General features: G+C 39.6%; 1 protein-coding gene and 1 long non-coding RNA gene across 5 annotated transcripts in view; one reads left to right on the forward strand and one right to left on the reverse strand.

Moving 5' to 3' along the window:
- The window catches only part of LOC137378155 (uncharacterized), a 28,271-nt gene extending 21,325 nt beyond the window's left edge, over positions 1-6,946 (reverse strand). The window contains exons 1-2 of the long non-coding RNA XR_010976568.1: positions 6,865-6,946; positions 3,246-3,322 (exon numbers count right to left, since the gene is read on the reverse strand). This is a non-coding gene — a long non-coding RNA (uncharacterized lncRNA). The remainder of the gene's footprint in view (positions 1-3,245; positions 3,323-6,864) is intronic.
- The window catches only part of znf512b (zinc finger protein 512B), a 166,954-nt gene extending 145,884 nt beyond the window's left edge, over positions 1-21,070 (forward strand). For all 4 annotated transcript variants that reach the window (XM_068048282.1, XM_068048284.1, XM_068048285.1 and 1 more), the window contains 5 exons: positions 870-1,064; positions 3,270-3,371; positions 7,175-7,237; positions 11,936-12,034; positions 13,198-21,070. In XM_068048282.1, the coding sequence (XP_067904383.1) occupies positions 870-1,064; positions 3,270-3,371; positions 7,175-7,237; positions 11,936-12,034; positions 13,198-13,467 (729 nt within the window). In that variant the 3' untranslated portion in view covers positions 13,468-21,070. The remainder of the gene's footprint in view (positions 1-869; positions 1,065-3,269; positions 3,372-7,174; positions 7,238-11,935; positions 12,035-13,197) is intronic.
- The last annotated feature ends 500 nt before the right edge of the window (positions 21,071-21,570 follow it).

The following is a 21,570-nucleotide window of genomic DNA, read 5'->3' on the forward strand; positions in this document are numbered from 1 at the left end:
AAAGCTGGTATTTCCAACAGTGCAGCACTCCCTCAGTGCTGCACTGGAGTGTCACCATAGATTATGTGCTTAAGTGGGGCATGAACCTGCAACCATTTTACTCAGGGACATGGGTCACTGAACTAAGGTTTGACACTGTGGAGAAGATCAAAGAGTTTTTACATTTGGCAGTACGGAGTTTATATTGCTAAAGCCTTATCCTTAGAACAGAATTATAGATATGTGTTTATATCACATTGACAGAATTGGTATTACCATGTCTCTGAGTCAGAAATTTGTTGTTTCAAGCTCTACTCCAGTACGTGAGCACACTTAGGTTAATACACCAGTGTTGAGCGAGATAATGATTCTGAACACCTATCTTTACAATAATTAATGATTGAAATTTCTTGGCAAGTATTTTTTTCTTAATAACTAGTGCATCTGTGAATACTTCTGTCAAATAAACTTATTCTCCAAAATTTAAACAAGTAGGGATGGGAGATCTTTAATTTATAACAAGCTATTTGTGCAGAATAATAAAATCAACAAAATAGAATTATCAAATATAATTTGTATGATTATCTGCACAGTTGATTCCCCTTCTTTCATATATATTCTTTATAATTTCTTTCCCATCTTAATCCCTGATTACACACACAAGTGCATGTTTAAAAGAGCAGAAAGTTTTCTAAAGTCATTATTGTCATCTTTCTTTAGTTCTCAACTGCCTGATTCAAGGAAGGATCATGTTACATTCTTTCTCCTTTGCAATCATTGACATTTGTTGTGAAGTATTAATTCATGGATTATAAAAAGAGAGAAAAGAACAATTTGCATCTTTTTAACCATTATGTTGATAATAACAATTCCAATAAAACATTGTTTAGGCAATTGAGGAATCTGATCAGAAATTAGCTGAGGATGAGTTAGAAAATTTGTTTGAGAAAACACCAAGTGGGCGCATCCGTAGAAGATCTGCACAAGTAGCTGTTTTCCATCTCCAGGAAATTGCAGAGGATGAACTATCAAAACTTTGGACCAGAAGAAGAAATAAAGATGACTTAGTCCCCGATATTAAGAGGGTAAGGGAATGTTTATTTCAATGAAAGTGACTTGTGATGAAAATTGGAGATCTTTTGCTGAAATTGTGTTGACCCTTTTTTGTAATTTACAATGTGATACGCAGTGCAGTGTCACTCAGTAATTACAGATGTTATTTCCTGCAGAAATCTGCAATTCTGTATAAAAGTTATCGTTGCAATAAAAACATTGAAAGAAGCAACTGTTCTTAGACAGAGGACTATGTGATTATACTCAGTTTAAACACTACATAATACAAAATGGTTTATTTCACAAACAGCAACTCACCCAGACCTCTGCTATCCAAATCCTATCCCATTCTAGAGCTTAATCACCTATCACCCCTGCCTTTGCTGACCTCTGCTAGCTCCCTACTGCTCAACACATGGTCCTGAAATTCGTCTGGTTCTAATCATACATGCCCTCCAGAAACTCTGCCAGGGTTTGTGTGCTTACTGGGAGGGCATCACAGTTGCATGCAGCAGGTGAGCAAAAATGACACTTTGGGCACATCTTCAATGCTTAACTACCCATTCCAGCTGGAAACTCTGGTATCTGCCCAGCAATTGGTATTACCAAACTCCCCGACCCTGGCCATTATCTCTTTATTGTCTCCAAAACAGAGAACCAATCTATAAAAATATATTTTTTAAAGAATTTAGTTGGTCTTTGGGGTCCACTTGGTTGGCCAGGACATCACTGGTCGGGCCCACATAGGTCCTTGTGACGGACAGATGGAAGTTCCTTCTCTTACAAGGCATTGAGGAAAATGACCTAGACTTGCGTGTACAGGGCACGATTTCAAAATTTGCGGATGACACAAAACTTGGAAGTATTTTGAACTGTGTGGAGGATAGTGATAAACTTCCAAAGGACATAGACAGGTTGGTGGAATGGGCAGACAAGTGGCAGATGACATTTAATGCAGAGAAGTGTGAAGTGAATAATTTTGGTAGGAAGAACGAGGAGAGGCAGTATAAAATAAAGGGTACAATTCTAAAGGGTTAGCAGGGCAGGTTGAGAAAGTGGTTAATAAAGCATATGGTATCCTGTGCTTTATAAATAGGGGCATAGAGTACAAAAGCAAGGAAATTATGGTAAACCTGTATTAAACACTGGTTCAGTCTCAACTAGCATATTGTGTGCACGTTTTAGGAAGGACGTGAAGGCATTAGAAAGGGTTCAAAAAAGATTCACAAGAGTGCTTCCAGGGGTGAGGAACTTCAATTACATGGATAGGTTGGAGAAGCTGGGGTCGTTCTCCTTGGGGAAGAGAAGATTAAGAGGTGATTTCATAGAGGTGTTCAAAATCATGAGGGGTCTGGACAGAGTAGATAAGGAGAAACTGTTGCCATTGGTGGAAGGATCCAGAACCAGAGGACACCGATTTAAGATGATTGGCAAAAGAAGTAACGGCGACGTGAGGAGAAACCATTTTTACACAGTGAGTTGTTAGGATCTGGAATGCACCACCTGAGTGTGTGATGGAGGCAGATTCAATCAAGGCCTTCAAAAGAGAATTGGATAATTAACTGAAGAGAAAACAAATTGCAGGGCTATGAGGAAAAGGCAGAGGATTGGGACTAGCTGAGTTGCTCTTGCAGAAAGCTAGCACAGACACGACAGGCTGATTGGTTACAGCACAGAAGGAGGCCAGTCTATGATTTAGTCTCTTTCCTTGGTTTCTGCTGGTCTCTTGCTGGAGTTATGACTTTAGACTGGTAAATGCTCTGCAAAATTTCAGGGCCATTGATTAATTGGAAAAGTGTACTCGAGGTATTGGAGCAGGAGAAAGATCTTGAAAGTTTAATGAACAGGTCACTAAAACTATCAACATAATGTTCCCATAATGCTAAAAAGGCAAACAGAACCTGGAGATGCATGGCAAGGCGAATAACATATAAATTCAGCAAAGTTATACTTAGCCCTAGTAAGACCACACATGGAGTACAGTGTGCAGTTTTGCTTTCCCTATTTCAAAGAGAAGTAATACCAAAAGTTTGGACAAAAGGAATTATTGTTAAGCTTTCCAAGAAGAGTAACAGAAGTGATTGTAATAGCTAGTGTGATATTAACCTTAATAGAATTGGTGCAGCCCTAATCACAGAGTAACATAATTTACTGTATAATTAATAAGCTAGACATTGTTTGCCCGAGAATCCAGTTATGTAGGCTGTTCTTACCCAGGTCTTTTTCTTTTGATGTAGCTTAAATATACTCGTCCTGGGCTACCATCATTTCACCCCAAACAGCTGGAAAGCTGGAAAAATGAGGTCAAAGAAAACGGTCAGATCTGCTGCCCTAACAATGTAAGTAAAGGCAGCTATTATTTTAGATCTTTCCCCACGGCACTAGTCTTGTCTTTTATATCTTGTGAAGGCTTAAGTTTCTCTCCTATCTTTTCTCATGCTGTCTTCAAGATTATCTTGTCCATCAGACCTACATCCTGCTCCCTTGACCTCTTCCCACTAAACTGCTGACCATCGAACTTCTTTTCCTGACTCCCATGCTAGCTGACATTGTAAATAGTTTCCTTTTTCCAGGCACTGTCCTCTTCCCTTTCAAAACTGCTGATATGAACCCACTCCTCAAAATATGCACCTCAACCGTTTCGCCATTGTAAACTGCTACCCGTTCTCCCCTTCCTTTTCTTTCCTGAATACTTGAATCCAGTTACCTCCCAGATCCATGCCCAGCTCTGTTCAAACTCTATGTGAATCTCTCCAATCAGGTTTCAATACTTGCTGCAGCAGCAAAATGATCCTAATCAAAGTCACAAATGACACTATCTGTGACTGTGGCGCATTATCCATCCTCATCATCCATGATCTCTCAACACACTAACTACACCATTTTCTTGATGGGATTGCCCTCACTTAGTTCCACTCTTATCTATCCATTCATAACCAGAGCATCTCTCCCAATTTCTTTTCTACACATCTGAGTGTTATCACTTCAGGAGTGTACCATGGATCCCCTACTTCATATGTATGTTTTCACTTGATTGCATCATCAGTGAACATGAGGTCAGCATCCACCCGGATTACATAAAGGTTACAACATGGAAACAGGGCATTTGGCCAAAATGATTCATGTCAGTATTTACCCTCCACATGAGCAAATAGTTCTAATCACATCATGTACACCAGTACTAGCAGTTCTACCTCTTTATCACCTCTCTAGACTCCTCCTTTGCCTGTCCGACAGCTTCTCTACCATCCAGTCATGGATAACTGTCAATTTCCTATAATTAAATATTGGGAAGGCTGAAGTTATTTTCTTTGGCCACTGCCACAAATTCTGTACCCTTGTCACCAACGCCATCTCCCTCCCTGGTCACCATCTCAGGCTTAAACTTTGGCATTGTACTCAATCCTGAGCTGAGCTACCGATCCATATATTTTCTGTTATAAAGACTATGAGATAGAAACTCATCTCGGGGATTGGTACAAAACGGGCCATATCGTATCGGCTGCTCATTATACGCATTGCCTGATATTTAATTCCACTACTGCAATGGAAGTGATTATCAGGTGCTGTGTATAACCGGTGGTCAATCTGATATCATCCGTTTTGCACTGAGACGAATTTCAATCCCCATTTTCTTCCACATCTGTAATATTTGCCTTCACTACTGCCTAAGCCCAGCTACCACTAAAACACTCACCCATGCCTTTGCCACCTCCAACTAATTGATTCTTCTCCTGGTTGGCTTTCCATTTAACACTCTCATCCAAATCTCTGCTGTCTGTCTCCTATCCTGCACCAAGTCTTTTTTCTCATCATCCCTGTTAATTAATACAGAATGTGTGGGAAACCCATACTTCCAGGTCTCCCATCCATAAATCCTGCCCCACACTGCAAATGCACACCACCATCAATATCGGGGCCATTATTTCTGTACTTTATGTAACAGAGGAGCCACAAACCAAGCTGTCAGCAAAATACAAAAATGCACAATGGGTGGAATTTTATGCTCTTCCCGGTGGGGGATTTGGAGGCAGGGAGAGCATAAAATCAAGTGAGATGGTGTCCGGTGGCAGGCGCTGGTAGGATGGGGGAGCGGGGGTGATTGCTGGCACTATCCCGCCTCTGCCTTAATTTAGTCCAGGGCAGGAAGACCTGTCTACGGCCTTCCCAACCCACCGCCAATTGAGGCCCTTAACTGGGCAATTAACCCCCAATTAAGAGCCTCTTTCCGCCACAGCCGCAAATACCCGTGCGGCGGGCGGCCCTATCGCTGCATGGAAAGCATGGTAGGAAAAACCATGTGGGCTGCTGCCCAGCTCCGGGGGCAATGGTGAGAGGGAGAGGGGCCCACATTCAAAGGCAGTTCCTGAACAAGAGACCCGGCATCAGGAAGGGAGGTGGATGTCCGCTGACGGCCAACCCCCCTTACCGTTGTTGCCAACCTCCCCCCTCCCCCCACGACCCTGCTCCACGCGACCCCTCCGCCATGACCATACTGGAGGTCTGGCTCCCTGACACTCCTCGGCCTCCAGGACAGTCACCTCCAGCAGCAGCCACCACATCCACGGTGGTGCTGTAGCTGCCGGCCTCTGATTGGCCAGCAGCTCTCCATGGGTGGGACTTCGGCAACGGGGTCCTAAATCCTATGGAAGGCCCACCGCTGTCCACTTAAGTGCCTGATTGGTACTAAATTCCGGAAAAGAGACATCGTGGGGGATCTCGGCGTCGGTTTCTCCTGCCACGAAACCCTCGCCGCCAGCATAAAATTCCCCCCTATGATTCAGAAGTTAAATAGTAACATTAAGGCAAGAACTGATACCACAAGGGAATTGTAATGTCAATTGTAAATTGTCAAGTAGATGATTTAGGATACAAGAGAGACCAAGGTATTCTTGTGAGGCCAGGAGGAAAACCTGCTTCCTGTAGCCAGGAACCTGGCTGCTTCCAGCTTTTACTGGCAGGTTTGAGGCCATACGGCTGTTAGATGAGCCAGCAGTTAAAATGTCTAGTGTGTCTTGATCACACATTGGGACATGATTTTGCCATTTAAATTAAGCCCCTGCTCCTCTGGCGCATGTGGCCTTTCCCTGCCTGATTTCAGGCTAGTTAAAATGGTAGTGGCGTGGGAATGCCTCAGGAATTTGGTGCAAACCCCTCACCCACCATTTAACCCCTTGTCTGCACCATCCCTCTTTTAGTCTCTGCCTTATTAGCCACTTGTGGTAAAGCATTGTATTTTCTAATAATCCTTTGTGTGAAAAATATTCTAATTTCGCCTTTAATTCTTCTCCTGATAATTTTGAGTCTTGAGTAACCTCTTGTTACTGATTTGCTAACCAGTGGAAACAATCTTTTACTACTTACCCTCCAAAAACGTTTCATAATTTTGAAAATCTCTATTAGTTCCTTTCAGTTCTCTGTCCCAGGCAATTTTTCAAGCCTTTCTTTAGCTAGAACTTCCCATTCCTGGTTATCTCACTCTGGTAATTTAGAATGGGTGCAGCAGTTCCATTTATTTGAATAATATCTGGTCTGCTAGTTTATGTACAACAAATTTCAATTTTGTCAAAAAGAATTTGTTATTGTAAGGTCACTGTTTTATCTTCCTATCAAAAAAACAAGTCAGAGGAAATATTCAAGCTGTGTTGAAAAGTATTTCAATAAAAAACTGTTCAAATGTAAAAAAATGGAAGTGACTTGTGGTATGAAAATTATGCATGAAGACTCAGCCACCAGAATCACAGTTTAGGCAACTCCTATATTACGATCTTATTATTGCAATTCTACTTTTCTTACACAGAGTAAAAACAAGCATTTGAAAAGTGTACTCACATTCCAGAATCTTGAATTATGCAATGCTAGAATTATTTTGTGATTTATAATTCCTAACTAACAGAACAGATAATCCAGTCAGTTAAGGAACTGGATTTAGCAGCATATCAGAATCCATAGTCTGGGCCCATTAGCTTTTGGAATGCTGCTCCCTTCAGTATTGGGACTGGCTTTACAGCCAGAAAGCAGAGGAGAATGTTTATTGCTTCAACTACTTACTGCTTCACTCAGCCGTGCTGTATTTTTCCTGTACTTGTTGTGGTTGCTGTGAAGGAGCAGGTTTCTCACTTGCATATTCTTTATTTTACAGCGTTGTGAAGCAATTTACTCAAGTTTTTCTGGACTAAAAGCTCATCTAGCAACATGTACTAAGGTCAGTTGGAGAGATAGCCAAATAGCTAATGTGCAATCAAATTGTTTGAAAGTGTTCACTTGGCTCAGTTGCATACATTCCAACCTAGAAAACTAGTAAAAGCTGACTAACAGTGGCAAAAATAATTGAACCATCCCCAAAAGATTGACAACTTAAGAACACACTGATTATAAAGCTAAGGCATTTGAAATCAAGTGGTAACATGGAATTTACAACTTAAATTTTAGGTATACATAACATTCCTTCTCTGATATTGGAAGGAAAAAAATCTAACTGCATAAAAGAGGCAGTTTAAATGTTGAAGGCACTTGGGGTGGTAGGATGGGGGTGAACCATGGGCAGGATCTTCGTTCCCAGGGCCCGATCCCATGTTGAGATGAAATGTGGGTTGGGAACCCACAAATGCTGGCGGCGGGTCCCAGAGGGAGATTTTGGAGGAGGCGACCAAATAAGTTTCCACCACCAGGAGTCCCTCGAATTAAGGACAGCAGGTGGGCAGGCTCCCGAGGCTGGAGGGCCAATAGGAGGCCCTCCAGAACTGGAAGATTGGCAGCCCCACCATCAGAAGTGGGCACTGCTTTAGTAGGTGGGTGACTGTGAGTGCGCTTCAAGATGGAGAGTTTTCAATAGGAGCATATCAGAATCCATAGTCTGGGCCCATTAGCTTTTGGAATGCTGCTCCCTTCAGTATTGGGACTGGCTTTACAACCAGAAAGCAGAGGAGAATGTTTATTGCTTCAACTACTTACTGCTTCACTCAGCCTAATTGACTACCCTCCTCTAGCAGGCGAGGAGCCATCAGCCCCCTGAAGCACGCTCCATGAAAATACATCATGGAACGTGATGGCAGTCTGGCACACTGGCCGGTAGTGTGAAATTACCAGCAAGCCCACCTCTGCACCGCTATGAAAATTCAGCCCTGTGTAACTACTTGTTTTCACATTTCCGTGTAAAATTTTGAATTTTTAGATTAAAAATACACATTCTAGTTAATTTTAGCAAACCAACCCCCCCCCTCCCCCCCAGTTCAGAGGCACTCTACACTCCAAGCCCAGTTCATGGTGGAGAGCTCCCAGACTGATACAAGAACAATGTACTGCGGAAGCTAGAGATCTGAAATTAAAACAGAAAATTCTGGAAAAATTAGTCAGCAGTTCTGGGTCACAGCTGGTCAGTTCTGACGAAGGCTAACTGAGCTGAAACATTAACTCTGTTCCTCTCTCTACAGATGCTGCCAGACCTGCTGAGTATTTCCAGCATTTTATGTTCTTAGTTCACAGACTGAATCTTGCTGATATATAAATTTTTACCTTTTGATTTCTTTGACTGAAGTCAGTTTAAAATTCCAATTAAAACTTAAAAAACAAAGAACATTAAAGGCCATTTTCAAGTAACAATCTGTCCAGCCTCCCTACAAACTTGAGCACAATTTGTGTTCATATGGAATCAATATAACCCACTTAACCTTGTGAAGTAAGTTCTATGTAATTTCTGCATGAATCCACTAACTAATCAAACTAAACTACAGGCTATTGATCTATCCTCACAAGCTAAAGTACTTAACGGTCTCCAGTTGCTTTCCATTGATGATGATTTCTGACAGCATTGCGAACAAATTACTCCAATTCATCATTAAGACAGACTACTTCCGATTCTGAAATGTCACCCTTCTTCATCTTTGCCTCACCTCCACCATTGTGAAATCCTCAGGCTCACTTTTACTAACACACTTCTGGGCAACATTCTGAGTTCCACCCAATAGAAGTTTCAACCCACTTAGAACTCTGATGCCCATATCCAATCCTGTACAAAGTCAATATCACCAATCATCTAGCCCCCACCACTTGTCCTGAATGCACATATTATCCACCTGCTTTCTGCCTCCAGCCATATTATCCCAGCAAGCACACTCTGCTCTCCAGGACACCCTCTCTGTACTGCCCTTTTGGTGGTAGAATCTTCAGCCACCATAGCTCTGAGCTCGGCAATTCCTTTCAGCCGTTCATCTTGGTCCGTCTTGCTCGACTTTCAAATGCCTCCTCAGAAATCTACATCTTTTAACCTTGGCTTCGGTCACCTACCATTCCTATTTGCATTCAATCTACCTGCTTACAAAGCACTTTGGGAGCTTTTGCTACTTTAAGGGCACCAAATAAGTGTAAGTTGTTGTTCCATAGCAAATATAGACCTATCCTTTAAATTATCTATTCCATCCTTAACCAGGCATTTTAAAGGAATTAATACAAGATTAAAAGCATTTGCTGGGAGCCCACTCCACATCCGCTAAATCGGTGTAAAAAAAATTTTCTGCTGTCTGATTTCATTTGAAGCTTGGTAATGATGTCTTGATGTTCTCTTGCTCTATGATCGGTTAAGTACTTTGCTGACATCCACATTATGCCTCTTTCTTTCCAATTTAAATTTAAATCTATCCAATGCACCAATTGTCCTTTTGAGGCTAGTTTTACCTTATCAATGAGTTATAAAGGATTAATTATTTAATGAAATCTGCCTTATACCACATCTCTAATTTATTCTGCCCAATGAATTTTCAATCCAGCTCACTAAATTTACCATTAATTATATCTTCTTCAAATACCTCACATAAGAACATCATCAGATCTCTTCTGAAAATCAAACTAAACTTCATGAACCAGGTATTTCATTCCATGAATTTTGAATCCCACTATAACTGTACAGCATGACCAATTGTTGACTGTTTATAGACTTTACCCTATTCAGATGAGCATTGGTAGTATTCCATAAGTTGCTGTCATGTATTTCCCTCAGACAAACTAATTAGCCTGTGCTTTCCTAAATATATTTCTGCAGGATAATCTGGCCCTTTTAGAGATTCGAACTCATAGCTATAGTGTTGTGATGGAAGTATTTATGAATTAAATGGCTAATCCTGAAATACATTGGAAACAAAACAAATTAACAATGCTTAAGAAGTCTTTTAATAGTCATTTTTACCCACTAGTTTCCCTATTTCTCTCCATTCTGTTCTTCCTCTCTTCACATGCTGGACACCAGCTGAGTGTGCAGGTGGATGACCACTGACACTTCTGTGGAATCCCCCGGTGTCACTCTGCAGACATCCAGTAGGTGGCACTGAAGTGCAATCTGAGTAGAATCTTCTTCAGTGCTGTTCACCCATAAATAGTGTCAGCATTATGTTTCATTCAGGACTTAGCCTACTGACCAGCTGGCTTTGTTTTTTTTAAGCAAACTTATTTTTAACTGATGCACCATTAAGTAACACCACAACAGTCTGTGGTGCACGTGCTGTTTAGTTGTATGTATGTCAACTGGCAGACTTTGCATGCCCTCATTGATGGTGAGGTAAGGGTTCTGCTCTATTCTAAATTGCAATGTTTTCTGTTGAGTGATTAATATAAATACCTTAAGGTATGCTTATATTGGAATTTTAGTGTTTCTGTAATTTTTAACCATTGTTACAGGAGCTCTGCAAATGTCTATGAGAATGTTTATACAGAACTCTCTCCCTGTTGGGAGAATTACAACGGGGATAAACAGTATAAATCAACTGGAATTTATACTGCAACTACTGATCTCAAACTGTAGTATAAACGCATCATTAGAAACACCTTGGCTGGAAGTTTTCTCTGGAATTCTCCTGTTCCACCGCTGTAACTTCGGCAGAAGTTTATAAATGGAATAAATGGGATTTCTCCTAAAAGTTATAGTAGGAGAGTGGGAAATACCCTGAGGAAATTCCTGGTGTTATATTTGATTTAAATGGATCCCTTAAAATGGCAAACTTTGTATTCTCTCAGAAATGAACTACAGTATTTGTTATAACTATTTACCAAATAATTTCCCAACATTTATATATAGAGGAACATTCCCATGATATAGGATGTACAGAAAATTGACACATTGGTAGTGTTTATAATTTGTTAGCCTTTTACTTTTAAGGTTGGCTGCTGCCCGTTGAACTCTCAGGCCACCACCAGAGAATTGTAAAATGTCACTGTACAGAAACAGGCCATTTGGCCCAAGAAATCTGTACCAGTAATTTTCTGTACATGAGCTGCACTTGGTCTAATGCTACTGTTCTGCTCATGCCCCACATTTCTTAACATTCTTCTTTTTCAAGCAACTATATAACTCTCCATTAAAAGAATGCATAGCTTATGGTAAAGAATTCTGCATTCTAATTATCTTCTGTGTAAAGAAATTTTTAAGAAGTGCCCCTCCCACCAGCCACTAGGAGGCATGGGACAATGGTCTAAACATGCAAATCGCCCCAACTCCTGTTGTGCCAGGGCTGTGTCTGGCAGCTTTCTGTAGCCATGCTGCTGAAAACAAAAGCTTATTGGCTTGGGGATTAAATTCCATGTCCCTTTATGCCATTTTACTGCTGAGCTCTCTGCTCCTCATTGTTATGGATCTGCTTGCACCTCTGTGAATCACTTTGGAACATTTCCTGTGCAAATATGGCTCTATAAATACAGTTTCTTGCTGAAGAGGTAATTTTCTGACATTATGCTGCTAATGGCTAGCCTTGCCAACTGAGAGAGCATATTGGAAATTTGAACACACAATCCCTGCCAACAATGCAAAGTTAGTAAATTGCCTCTTAAATGCAAACCTCTCCTAAGAAGTGAAGACTTGCAGTTTTCTTTTCAATATCTACCCTTTGAGATTTAATGACATGATGTTTTATGACAGGGTGAGCATCTAGTTGGGAAATACAGATGTTTGATTTGTCAGAAGGAGTTTAGCTCAGAAAGTGGAGTTAAATACCACATCAACAACTCTCATTCTGAGGTAAGCTAACATCATTTCACAAAAAGTCCTAAAACAAGACAATCAGCAAAAAGAATCACTACTTTCAGTATTAATGTAACAATTGTCCCTGCTTTGTTGTATCCTTTTCAACACGTTGAAGTCACCATCACAGGAAAATGGGTTTGAATTTAAGGACTACATTTATGACTGGTGATGAGAACTACAGTACAATTGCTGTTAAACCACAACACACTTGACATTTTCTTGATTTACTATTAAGCGCACCCACGATGCATGAGAGGAAAGGGAAATGTGCTGCCTGAAAGTGTAGGTTAACTAGACCAGCCTAATTCAGCTTCATTCACCTATCCCAGAAGTTGACTTTACAGATGGTTACAGACCAGTGTATGTATGGTATTAGGAAGATGAATGTCAAGACTAACAGGTGTACTGCTACATAATTTATTTGATAATCCAGTATTAGTCTAGACAGGCAGTCTACCTAACTGGTTCATATGCCACATGTGTCGGCTTGAAATGTTACACTCCGGATGATGGGATTCCACCAAAATGATTTTTCATGTTAATTTTCTAATAACATTAAATACTCTGAAAAGAACAAGTATTGCTTTAATCTTTCCCATTTGTTAAAGTTCAGTTTGGCATAGTCTCTGAGCTGTTTATTTATTACCTGCTTTGCACAGCTCTTTCCAGTAAATGTCCCATTATTAAATTAGAACCTGTACTACAAGCTAAATTGTGTGTTGATGCACCAGTCTGTGTGGTAACACAGTGCTGAGGTGCCAGCCTGAATCGTGCAGCTGTGGAGAGTTGTTAAGTGGAGGCCAAGCACATCCTATCAAAAGGGAGGGAAAATTTGGGGAGAAAGTTGTGCCTGGGCAAATGTCACATGCTTTTGCCAAGATCAAAGGAGTGTTGGTGAATGCTTGACAATAGATTGTCTGCCCATCTGCACCAGTTGTAGTTATTGTAAGTCACAGGGAGACTGGGGATATTAGAGAAGAAATTAGAGGATTGGCTTTCACAAGTTTGCATTAAAAAAACATGTAATATAAATGCACACCCTACGCTAATACTTCATGTTTTATCCTGAAAATAGTTGAAGTGAGAATTAGGCTATGCACTTTTCCCAAACTTCAAAACGCAATCAACACTTAAAAGGTTAAAATGTCCTTTGACAGAACTGGTTTAGGGCCTCTGCAGAAATACCTGCAAGAAGCAAAAGAGAACTGAAGGTTACAAAAGCAGAGAGGAAGAAAAGCACAACTGGGAAGAAGAGAGGAAGAAAACCCAAGGAAAGAACTTCAGAGCTTTCTAAAAAAGACAAGGAGATGGCAGAAGCAAAGACTGCAGATCAAATAACCACACAATGTCCTACAGATTTGAAGAGCAATAGAAAAATGAAAAGGAAGAATATATTACCAAGCAGCAAAAAAGGAGGGTCAGGCTAGATGCCTGGAGCTGCAAAATGAAAGCCAATGTAAAGGTAAAGCTTCTGTACTCTGGAGGAGCCTTCGAGTATCATAAGTGAGGAATGATGGATTAACATAAGATAGCACTACCTACCAGTAGCTCTTAAGTTTGTTATATTACCTACATGTACATGGGTCCAAAAACTGGCCCAGGGAATAAAGCTGTGTATGTGCAGATAAAAGCCAATCCTTGTAACTGGGTTAAAACTGAACACAAGCAGGACACAATCATTTAGCACAAAGGATTATATGGCTATTTAATACTGCTTTGTTACTATATACTGCTCTATTTGACTTTACAGTTTATGTTTTTATAAAGTAGACAATTATGGGGTGCAAGGTGTCAAATAAAACGATTTGTTATGCTTTTTAACTAGATTTAAAACATTGGTAGTATGTTGTTAGTATTGGATTGCACCTTGATTAATCGAATTGGTTATTTATTTATATTGTTCAAATTCCTTTGTTATTTAATAAACAAATTTAATAAACATATTGCAATCCATATCTATTAGTTTATATTTATAATTATTTATCAATATAAACTAATGTTTATATACAATATAGAGTCTAGGCTATGTATATATTTCCAAAATAACTATTACAATCCATATATTATATATATATAAAATGATTTGGTGCTTAAGACTGTAGGGGTAATTTTATAGGTCTGTGCAGCTGGTGTATGATTTTTGTACCGACAGTTGTAGTTAGCACACACCCAAATGTCTTTGATGGCAATGTGGACTTGTAAAATGACCCCTTGTGTGTGGTGAATGTAGGTTTCTCCATATTTCTTTCTTCAGTGCATTGAAATACTTGCAGAATGTTTTAACTCATAAGCTTAAATTTTTCTGATAATTTACTGCCCATTTTCAGAGGGTTCTGGGCAGGCAGAAATGGGAAATGTGGCAGGGTGCCAGTTTGAGATCCCAGCCTCCACTGGCACCTCAGCATTTGGACAGACGTATCCAAATGACAGGTTAATGATGGAAATGCATCATAGAACATTTCCTCTCATTAATCCTAGTGCATTGCAGAACAATCAAGTTCACAAGGTAATGCAGGAGATTTTAAACAAAAGGTGGAAAGCTTTTTTTCAACCACTCACCCCCGGCCACCCTACCTGCAGTGATTTTCCTCCCCACATCTTTATCCCAAAGCACACAATCAGAAACACTTGCTAGGAGGCTGCCACAAACATTCAAATGAGCCTGAACCTGGATCGTCCACCTGGTTCAAGGCACAGAAAGTTGGATAGCTGCAATGGCTGCACATCAGAAATTCTAGGCTGTGGTCTCAGCTCTTAATCAGCTTTGAATCTAGTTGTATTAGTATTGCTTGGTTCAGTTCTACTTGAAGCAAGAATTAGACATGAGAAATAGGTGTCCCATTTCTTGTGTGTAATCCTGATATCTGGCATCATTGTAAATTTCCTGTGGGTCACTGGATTACTCCACCAGGAACATAATAATCAGTAATTTGCAGCAATTCTACAGTGAACTCATATGTTAATGTTTTAATCCAGAAAGGAATGCCTTGTCAGAGACGAATGCGAATATATGGTATGAATCAATATATGCCAGAATCAGTGGACCATATGGGGTGCCAGGCAAACCAGCCCTTAAAGCTCTGGCAACACTGTCCTATTAGTGTTTACATTTCTTATTCACCGGTTTGTCTTGTTTGAATTTTGCAGACATGGAGTTTTGCAAAGATCTGTTTTTGATGCTGTTGTCACATTGTAGGTTTAATTCTAAATCATAAAACCAAGATCTGTTAGTATTAGTAATTTGAGATACATGCAGAATAATGGAAGGTGGGTTATAACTTTATGGCCTGGAGTTTCCTTCGCATTTGCACCCAGATACACCCATGATCTGAGCACAAACAAATTATGAGACGTAAAAGATTGCAGAATCTTGGGTGTGAGTGAGTTTCCCACGTAACTTCAATACGCTCAAGACTCCTTGATCTTTTAAGTCGTCCATCGAGCCCTTTGTTTAAACAAATTTGCACCAAAAAAATTGGCTATACACCTGACTCTGAAATGCGAGTATCCTCCAATTGCATTTGTTTGGGAGTGGGGATGTTGGTGGGTGGGAGGTACAGTGTGCATCTGTTAACATTGGAACCAGAGTTTCAGGTGCAAGGTCATTTTTCTGGTCTTCTAATTACAATTTTATAAGCATTCTTTTGAAAAATCATCCTCCTTCAGACCTGGTCTATTACTTCTGATACTTCTAATGCACTTTTATGGCATAAGCCACATTAAAAATTGAAAACCTTTCCCGATAGCAGATTCTTAAACATATGCCTGATGTGCATGAATGATGGTTAAATAAGTTGAAACTTAAATTTTAAGACACAAAGAAGAAATATACTGGTGTGGGTTTGGTGTTTACTTGAGCCCTAAATGTTTTTGCTGATTTATGCTCATTTACACCCACTTTTAAGTTTGAGTGCATTCTAATGAGATTGGGAAGATACTTGGATGTAACTTGACATCAGCAAAATGGACGCAACTTCGGGTCTGATTTCGGGTGCAACTTCCAGATTGTGCCAAGAAGGAAACTCTAGGCTTATATGTGGCCCCCCAAGGTTCCATGGTAGTCATCTAAGCAGCTCACAAGGACTAAAAGCATGGGCATTCCTAATATAGAGCCTGTATTAGTCATTACTGTTGAAACCAGTCAGCAGCTGAGGAAGACACCCAGTGAGTTGGAACATATGGAAGAACTTCTGCATGCACTGAAAATAGGAATAAGGCAGGGGCTCAGTGCATATGTATATGTATTATTAAAGTACTGCTTTAAAAGAGTAAAGAAATTCCAATAACTAATTTAAGAAATTATGCAACATTGTAACAACAGTTATAAGAGAGTATATCTAATGCAGTTAAATAGCATGAGAAAACACTTTGGTTTCCAATACACTTGATGCCCCTTACTGCTTCATTAGAATAAAGATTCAAAGCAACACAACATCTTGACTCATATTAATCGGTATTTCTTTGGACTGATGTCTTTGTGTTTTGTGAAGTCCTCATAACTCTGTGATTCAGTAATTGAATTGTACATACTATTATGTGATTGATTTTTAGAAAAACTATTTTACAAGTAAAGTAATAGACAGAAGCACCTTCAAGTACGACCTTACAGCACTTGTAACAATGTTGTATTCAGAACTGGTCTGTAGTTGGAACTAGCCAGCGAAAGGGTCAATTTAGAATGATAAATGTGGTTTTATATACAGTGTGAAGCTGGAATATGAATGTATATTTTAAGTTTAGGGTCATACATATCCCAGTCCAAATGGGTACATAGCATATGCACTTTAAGCTACATTTTTCTATTAGATTTATTGCTGGATAGAAATGCACACTGCTGCCAAATTAATAGGTTTCCATCTGTGTCTACTGTTATCTTATTAACATTATAAATAAATAGCCAAGTACTGAAGCAAAGCTTTTGTTTGTTGAAGATATTATCCTGCCTAATTGTGGCCTTAGAGGCTTTAGTGTAAAGTAAAATTGAAATCCCACCTGAAAGTTTCAATTAATGCACTATTAATTAAGGTATAGTACTTATTTGATTTAAAAATAAGATTGAATTAAGGATAAGGTGCAAGTGCAGTGGTCTCCAAAGATTGATAGTTGGAATTGCTCCTGTGACTCCCCACATGGTGAATTCCTAAACTTAGCAACGCCAAGGGAGCAACATGGGCTTAAGTGGAATTCATGCATTTCCCTGAAAGGGGAAAGTGAAAAGCCAAGGATTACCTTCATCACTGGAGTAAAATGAGCAGGTTCTGAAAACTGATTTTGCTCAGAAAAATAATTTGCCAATTTACATATGGAAAAACAACTACAATTTATTTCTCTGCAAAATTGCCTTTGTTCAGGGTTTACAAATGTTACAGCACTGAAGTGTAAGGCAATGCTTGACAGTTAAATTAATATTTTTTGTAAACCTAAATACAAAAACTGAAAATTTCTTCTGAGTACTTGAGAAGGTATTATTTTTTGGTTGTGTCTATTTGTGAGCACAGCATTCAGAACCCAGAAACCTAACTCTTGCTGAGTATCTACAAATTCAGTACTCAACAAAAAGAGAAAGGATTTTGTTCCACCTTATCGCATTAGCTCTCTCATTCATCTTGAAAATAAAAAAGCCGATCTGGCCAAGAGTCATAGCAAAAGGAGCATCTAAAATGCAGAAAAAAAGTTTAAATGTTTTGATGATGGGAATGGAGAAACTTTAAGAAAATGTAAACTGTCTTCATTCAAATTATATTGATCAGCTTTCAATCTACCATCAGCCATTGATAATGGGTGTGCTATTGATATCACTTATTGAACCACTTGACATTTTCCAGTTCTGTTATATTCAGGGCCTAGCTGAGTGGATCCAGAACCCTTTTTATTTTTGAGGGTATGCTGCCATCTCATTTTTCTTTTGTCTCCATTATAATCTCTTCAGACCATGCAAATCCTGCTTTGTAGTGGTAGATTATCAACTTTTAAATCTTTTTTAGTTGCTACTCTGGCTTTAACACTGGAAAGAGGATGAAAAGGCCAGTATTAATGGCTCTCTCTCATTTTCGATCCCTCCCAGTGTGGAAGTATCTGGATTCGGCCTTGTAATTTTCAGCAGAAAAATAGCTTAAGCTAAGAAAATTGAAATACTTTTAACTCCTATATGGGATTGCCGGCTGCTTCCACTGGGAGTTAAAATCATTCTTTTAGTCTCTCCTCTATTTTGCTATCTCACCCTCTTTCCCTGCTCTTTTACCCTTTTCTCCTATTTATTTTCACTTTCTTACTCTCATTTTATCTGTCTCCCATTTGGCTCTGCAGCTGTGGGCAGGGAAAACCATCAGCACCGGAACTCATATAAAAGTAAAATACTGTGAATGCTTGAAATCTGAAATAAAAACAGAAAGTGCTGGAAATACTCAGCAGGTCTGGCAGCAACCGTGGAGAGAAAAACAGAACAGTTCTGATGAAAGGTCATCAATCTGAAATGTTAACTCTGTTTCTCTCTCCACAGACACTGCCAGACCTGCTGAATATTTCCAGCACTTTCTGTTTTTATTATAGCATAGGAACTCAAGTGGGTTAGAGGTAATGGCATCAAGACTCAGGTGGGAAAGTTAGAGGCTGTTGCTTCTTGGGCTTGCAGTGAAAATATGCTGGAATCTCTGCCATATTCTGTTGATTGTCTGAGAGAGTTAATGGTCTTCTTTGAGGGTGTAGTTTATTGGTGGGGTCTAGGGGTACAACCATGCTTAAACTCCGTAGCTTTATGTGAGCCTTTCTCAAGGCTGTTTTTCTGAGTAAGCTGCTCTCCCAGAAACTTTCCTACTTACTACCAGTAAAGAGCCACAGATGAGCAAGCTGAGCACTATTGATGAAAAGCAGCTCCAGAAGAACCCACTGGATAATAAGGCAGGCAGGCAGCGTTGCCTGCTCGCTCAGTGAGAGTGAACAGGGCTGACACCAGCCTCTCGCTTTCTGCAGTGCTATTCTTCCCCTCCACTTTGGACCTGCACGATAGTGGATTACCAAAACTCCCCTCTGGAGTAGATGGAGGCAAGAGGCAATTGTTGGGATGGAGTACTCCCATTGAGACACCTGGCAATGTAATCTGATTGATTAACCCCAGATGTTCCTATAGAGTCTCCTTAAAACAAATCCTCTAATTGTCCCCTCTGCCGCAAACATTCTTTCTCTGCACAGTGCTAAGGAACAAACCTGGCCACCTAACAAGGCTCAGTGTGCCTGAGTTTTTGTCATGGATTCAGTTTGCGTTGCATATTCCACACTCCACTACTCTGTTGTGCACTCACTCACTGTGCCCATCACACACAGTCATCCACACAACACTCTGCCACTAGAACTAACAGTCCATCCACAGGTAACAGTCTTTATGAAAAAGATGGGAGCCAGTGATTTAAAAAAAAATTAATGAACACCGTATTGTATAGATTAGTGTTTGCAAGTTAGTAGCAAAAATTTTGGGTACAAATTATTTTATAAACTATGACATCCTAGGACCCCTTTATTGCACCTTGTTGTAATACCCACTTTCCTTTCCAAGCAATGCTGCTGTTCCCCTCCAATTGTTACATACAATCTAGTAGATTTCTAGCGCAAGTCCCAAATGGAGCAACAGAGGAATACTGCATGGAGCAGAAGGGTCTGCCAGCCTGGCGCCCTCTTGCTGGGGCAGGTGGCAGTGTTGTCTAAGTGATTGATTATTTTATTCCTCATTAGCAGACCCTTTGTTTCTGATGATGGGTTTTTGCATAGGTAAGTGCGATTCATGAATAGTGTTCATTTCACTCAAATAAGCAGCTGCTCATTGGTCCTGTTCACATTACCTCACCATTACCTTCTCAAGGGAAATTAGGGATGGGCAACAAATGCTAGCCTTGCCAGCGATGCTCACATCCCATGAAAAAATAAAACAAGGTAAAATTCTGGTGGCAGGCCACAGGTTGGGCACCTGCTTGACATGCTTCAATTGATACCATAAAACATTGCTAGGGTAGCTAATGCATATGCAAGGTAAAAGATCTGCATTATTGTTGTAATGCTCATCAAACTTGAGAGAACCTTTTCGAGCATCAGATTTTGTTACCTGTCATCAGCTTCCAATGTACTGTCCTTGAACCTGCCTGAATGTGTTTGCCCAATTACTGCTGAACTGAAATATATATTTTTTATTGTGAACTCGTGCTCTGATTAAAACAAATCATTTAACTCCAGCTTCTGAGTTATAGATCTGTTCTACCTGCATAATTCCAATTGTGAAAGGAATACTGGGTCCTCTCAACCTATAATTTAGTTTATAGTACTGCTTAATGTAATATAATGCTATACACGTCTAACTCAGTTTTTGAATGAAATTTTATAAGACATGGGAAGCTTTTTTGCATCTAAATCTACAAGAGCAAGTACCATAGTGTACAATACACTAAAGATGCTGTTGGAATACCCCAATATATAGGGAAGTCAGAGTTTCACCAAGACGACACAAATCAACATCTTAAAGTTTGAAGAAAAGGGGTTTTGAGTTTAAAGATTCATTACTGTTAAATGAAATGGTTATTTATCCTTAGTGTCAGAGAATGTCAAAGGATATTGACAGCACTTGGTCAGACCAGTTTAACTGGTTAAAATCATTAACAGTGTCTGTGCTATGTTAGCGCCACTAGACAATGTTTCATTTGAGTGAGCTCTGTGTTCCCATAGTTTGCTTTGCATAGTCTGCATTGCTTTTTAAACACAATTTTGTATCATGTTAAAAATGTATGTTTATTTATATGCAACAATACAAGTTCACACAAACATTTGTACTTCATAACAATTTATACTGATGTTACTGTGTCATGTATGTTTCTAAAACGTAGCTAGAAAAATGAAAGATAATTGTGATAGTGCTAGGTTGCAGGGTGGCATACAAATTGTGACCAACATACTGTTTGTTTTCATTTAAATACTTTTAAGGCATAATTTCAAGACTGTTCAAAAATCATAAAATTGTTTCCTGTTGCATTAACTGCTTATGAAACACCATCTCCTTAATAAAGTGATGTTAAATAATGGGAATGTTTCTTCATTTTCATATTGCACTGAATGTTCACTTATCACATCTGTTTTGAACCTGTTTTGAAAATTATACAAATTTCCCTGTCTCCTGCATTCAAGAATGTACAAATTCTATTTGGGTCTTTCTACTTTGATTTTGCAATAAGCTTCTGTGTATAACTGGTAATGAATGCCCAAAGAAGCATCACGCAGTGAGCTATTCACCACAGCGATCCTTAATTTTTTCTGCTTTGCTGGGATTCGTTTAGATGCAAATTCAGAAACAAATGCTGGCAGCAAAATCAACTATAAAGAGGGAATGAAGCCTAGACAAATTGGAAGAATGTTCTGTATGAGGTTGGAAGGAAAGGAAAAGATTAGCAAGGACAAATGTGGGTCCATTGTAGGCGGTGACAGGAGAATTTATAATGGAGAATAGGGAAATGGCGGAGAAACTAAACAATTACTTTGTGTCTGTCTTTATGGAG

Source organism: Heterodontus francisci, chromosome 16 (assembly GCF_036365525.1).
Source record: "Heterodontus francisci isolate sHetFra1 chromosome 16, sHetFra1.hap1, whole genome shotgun sequence".
NCBI classification, from domain to species: Eukaryota; Metazoa; Chordata; class Chondrichthyes; order Heterodontiformes; family Heterodontidae; genus Heterodontus; species Heterodontus francisci.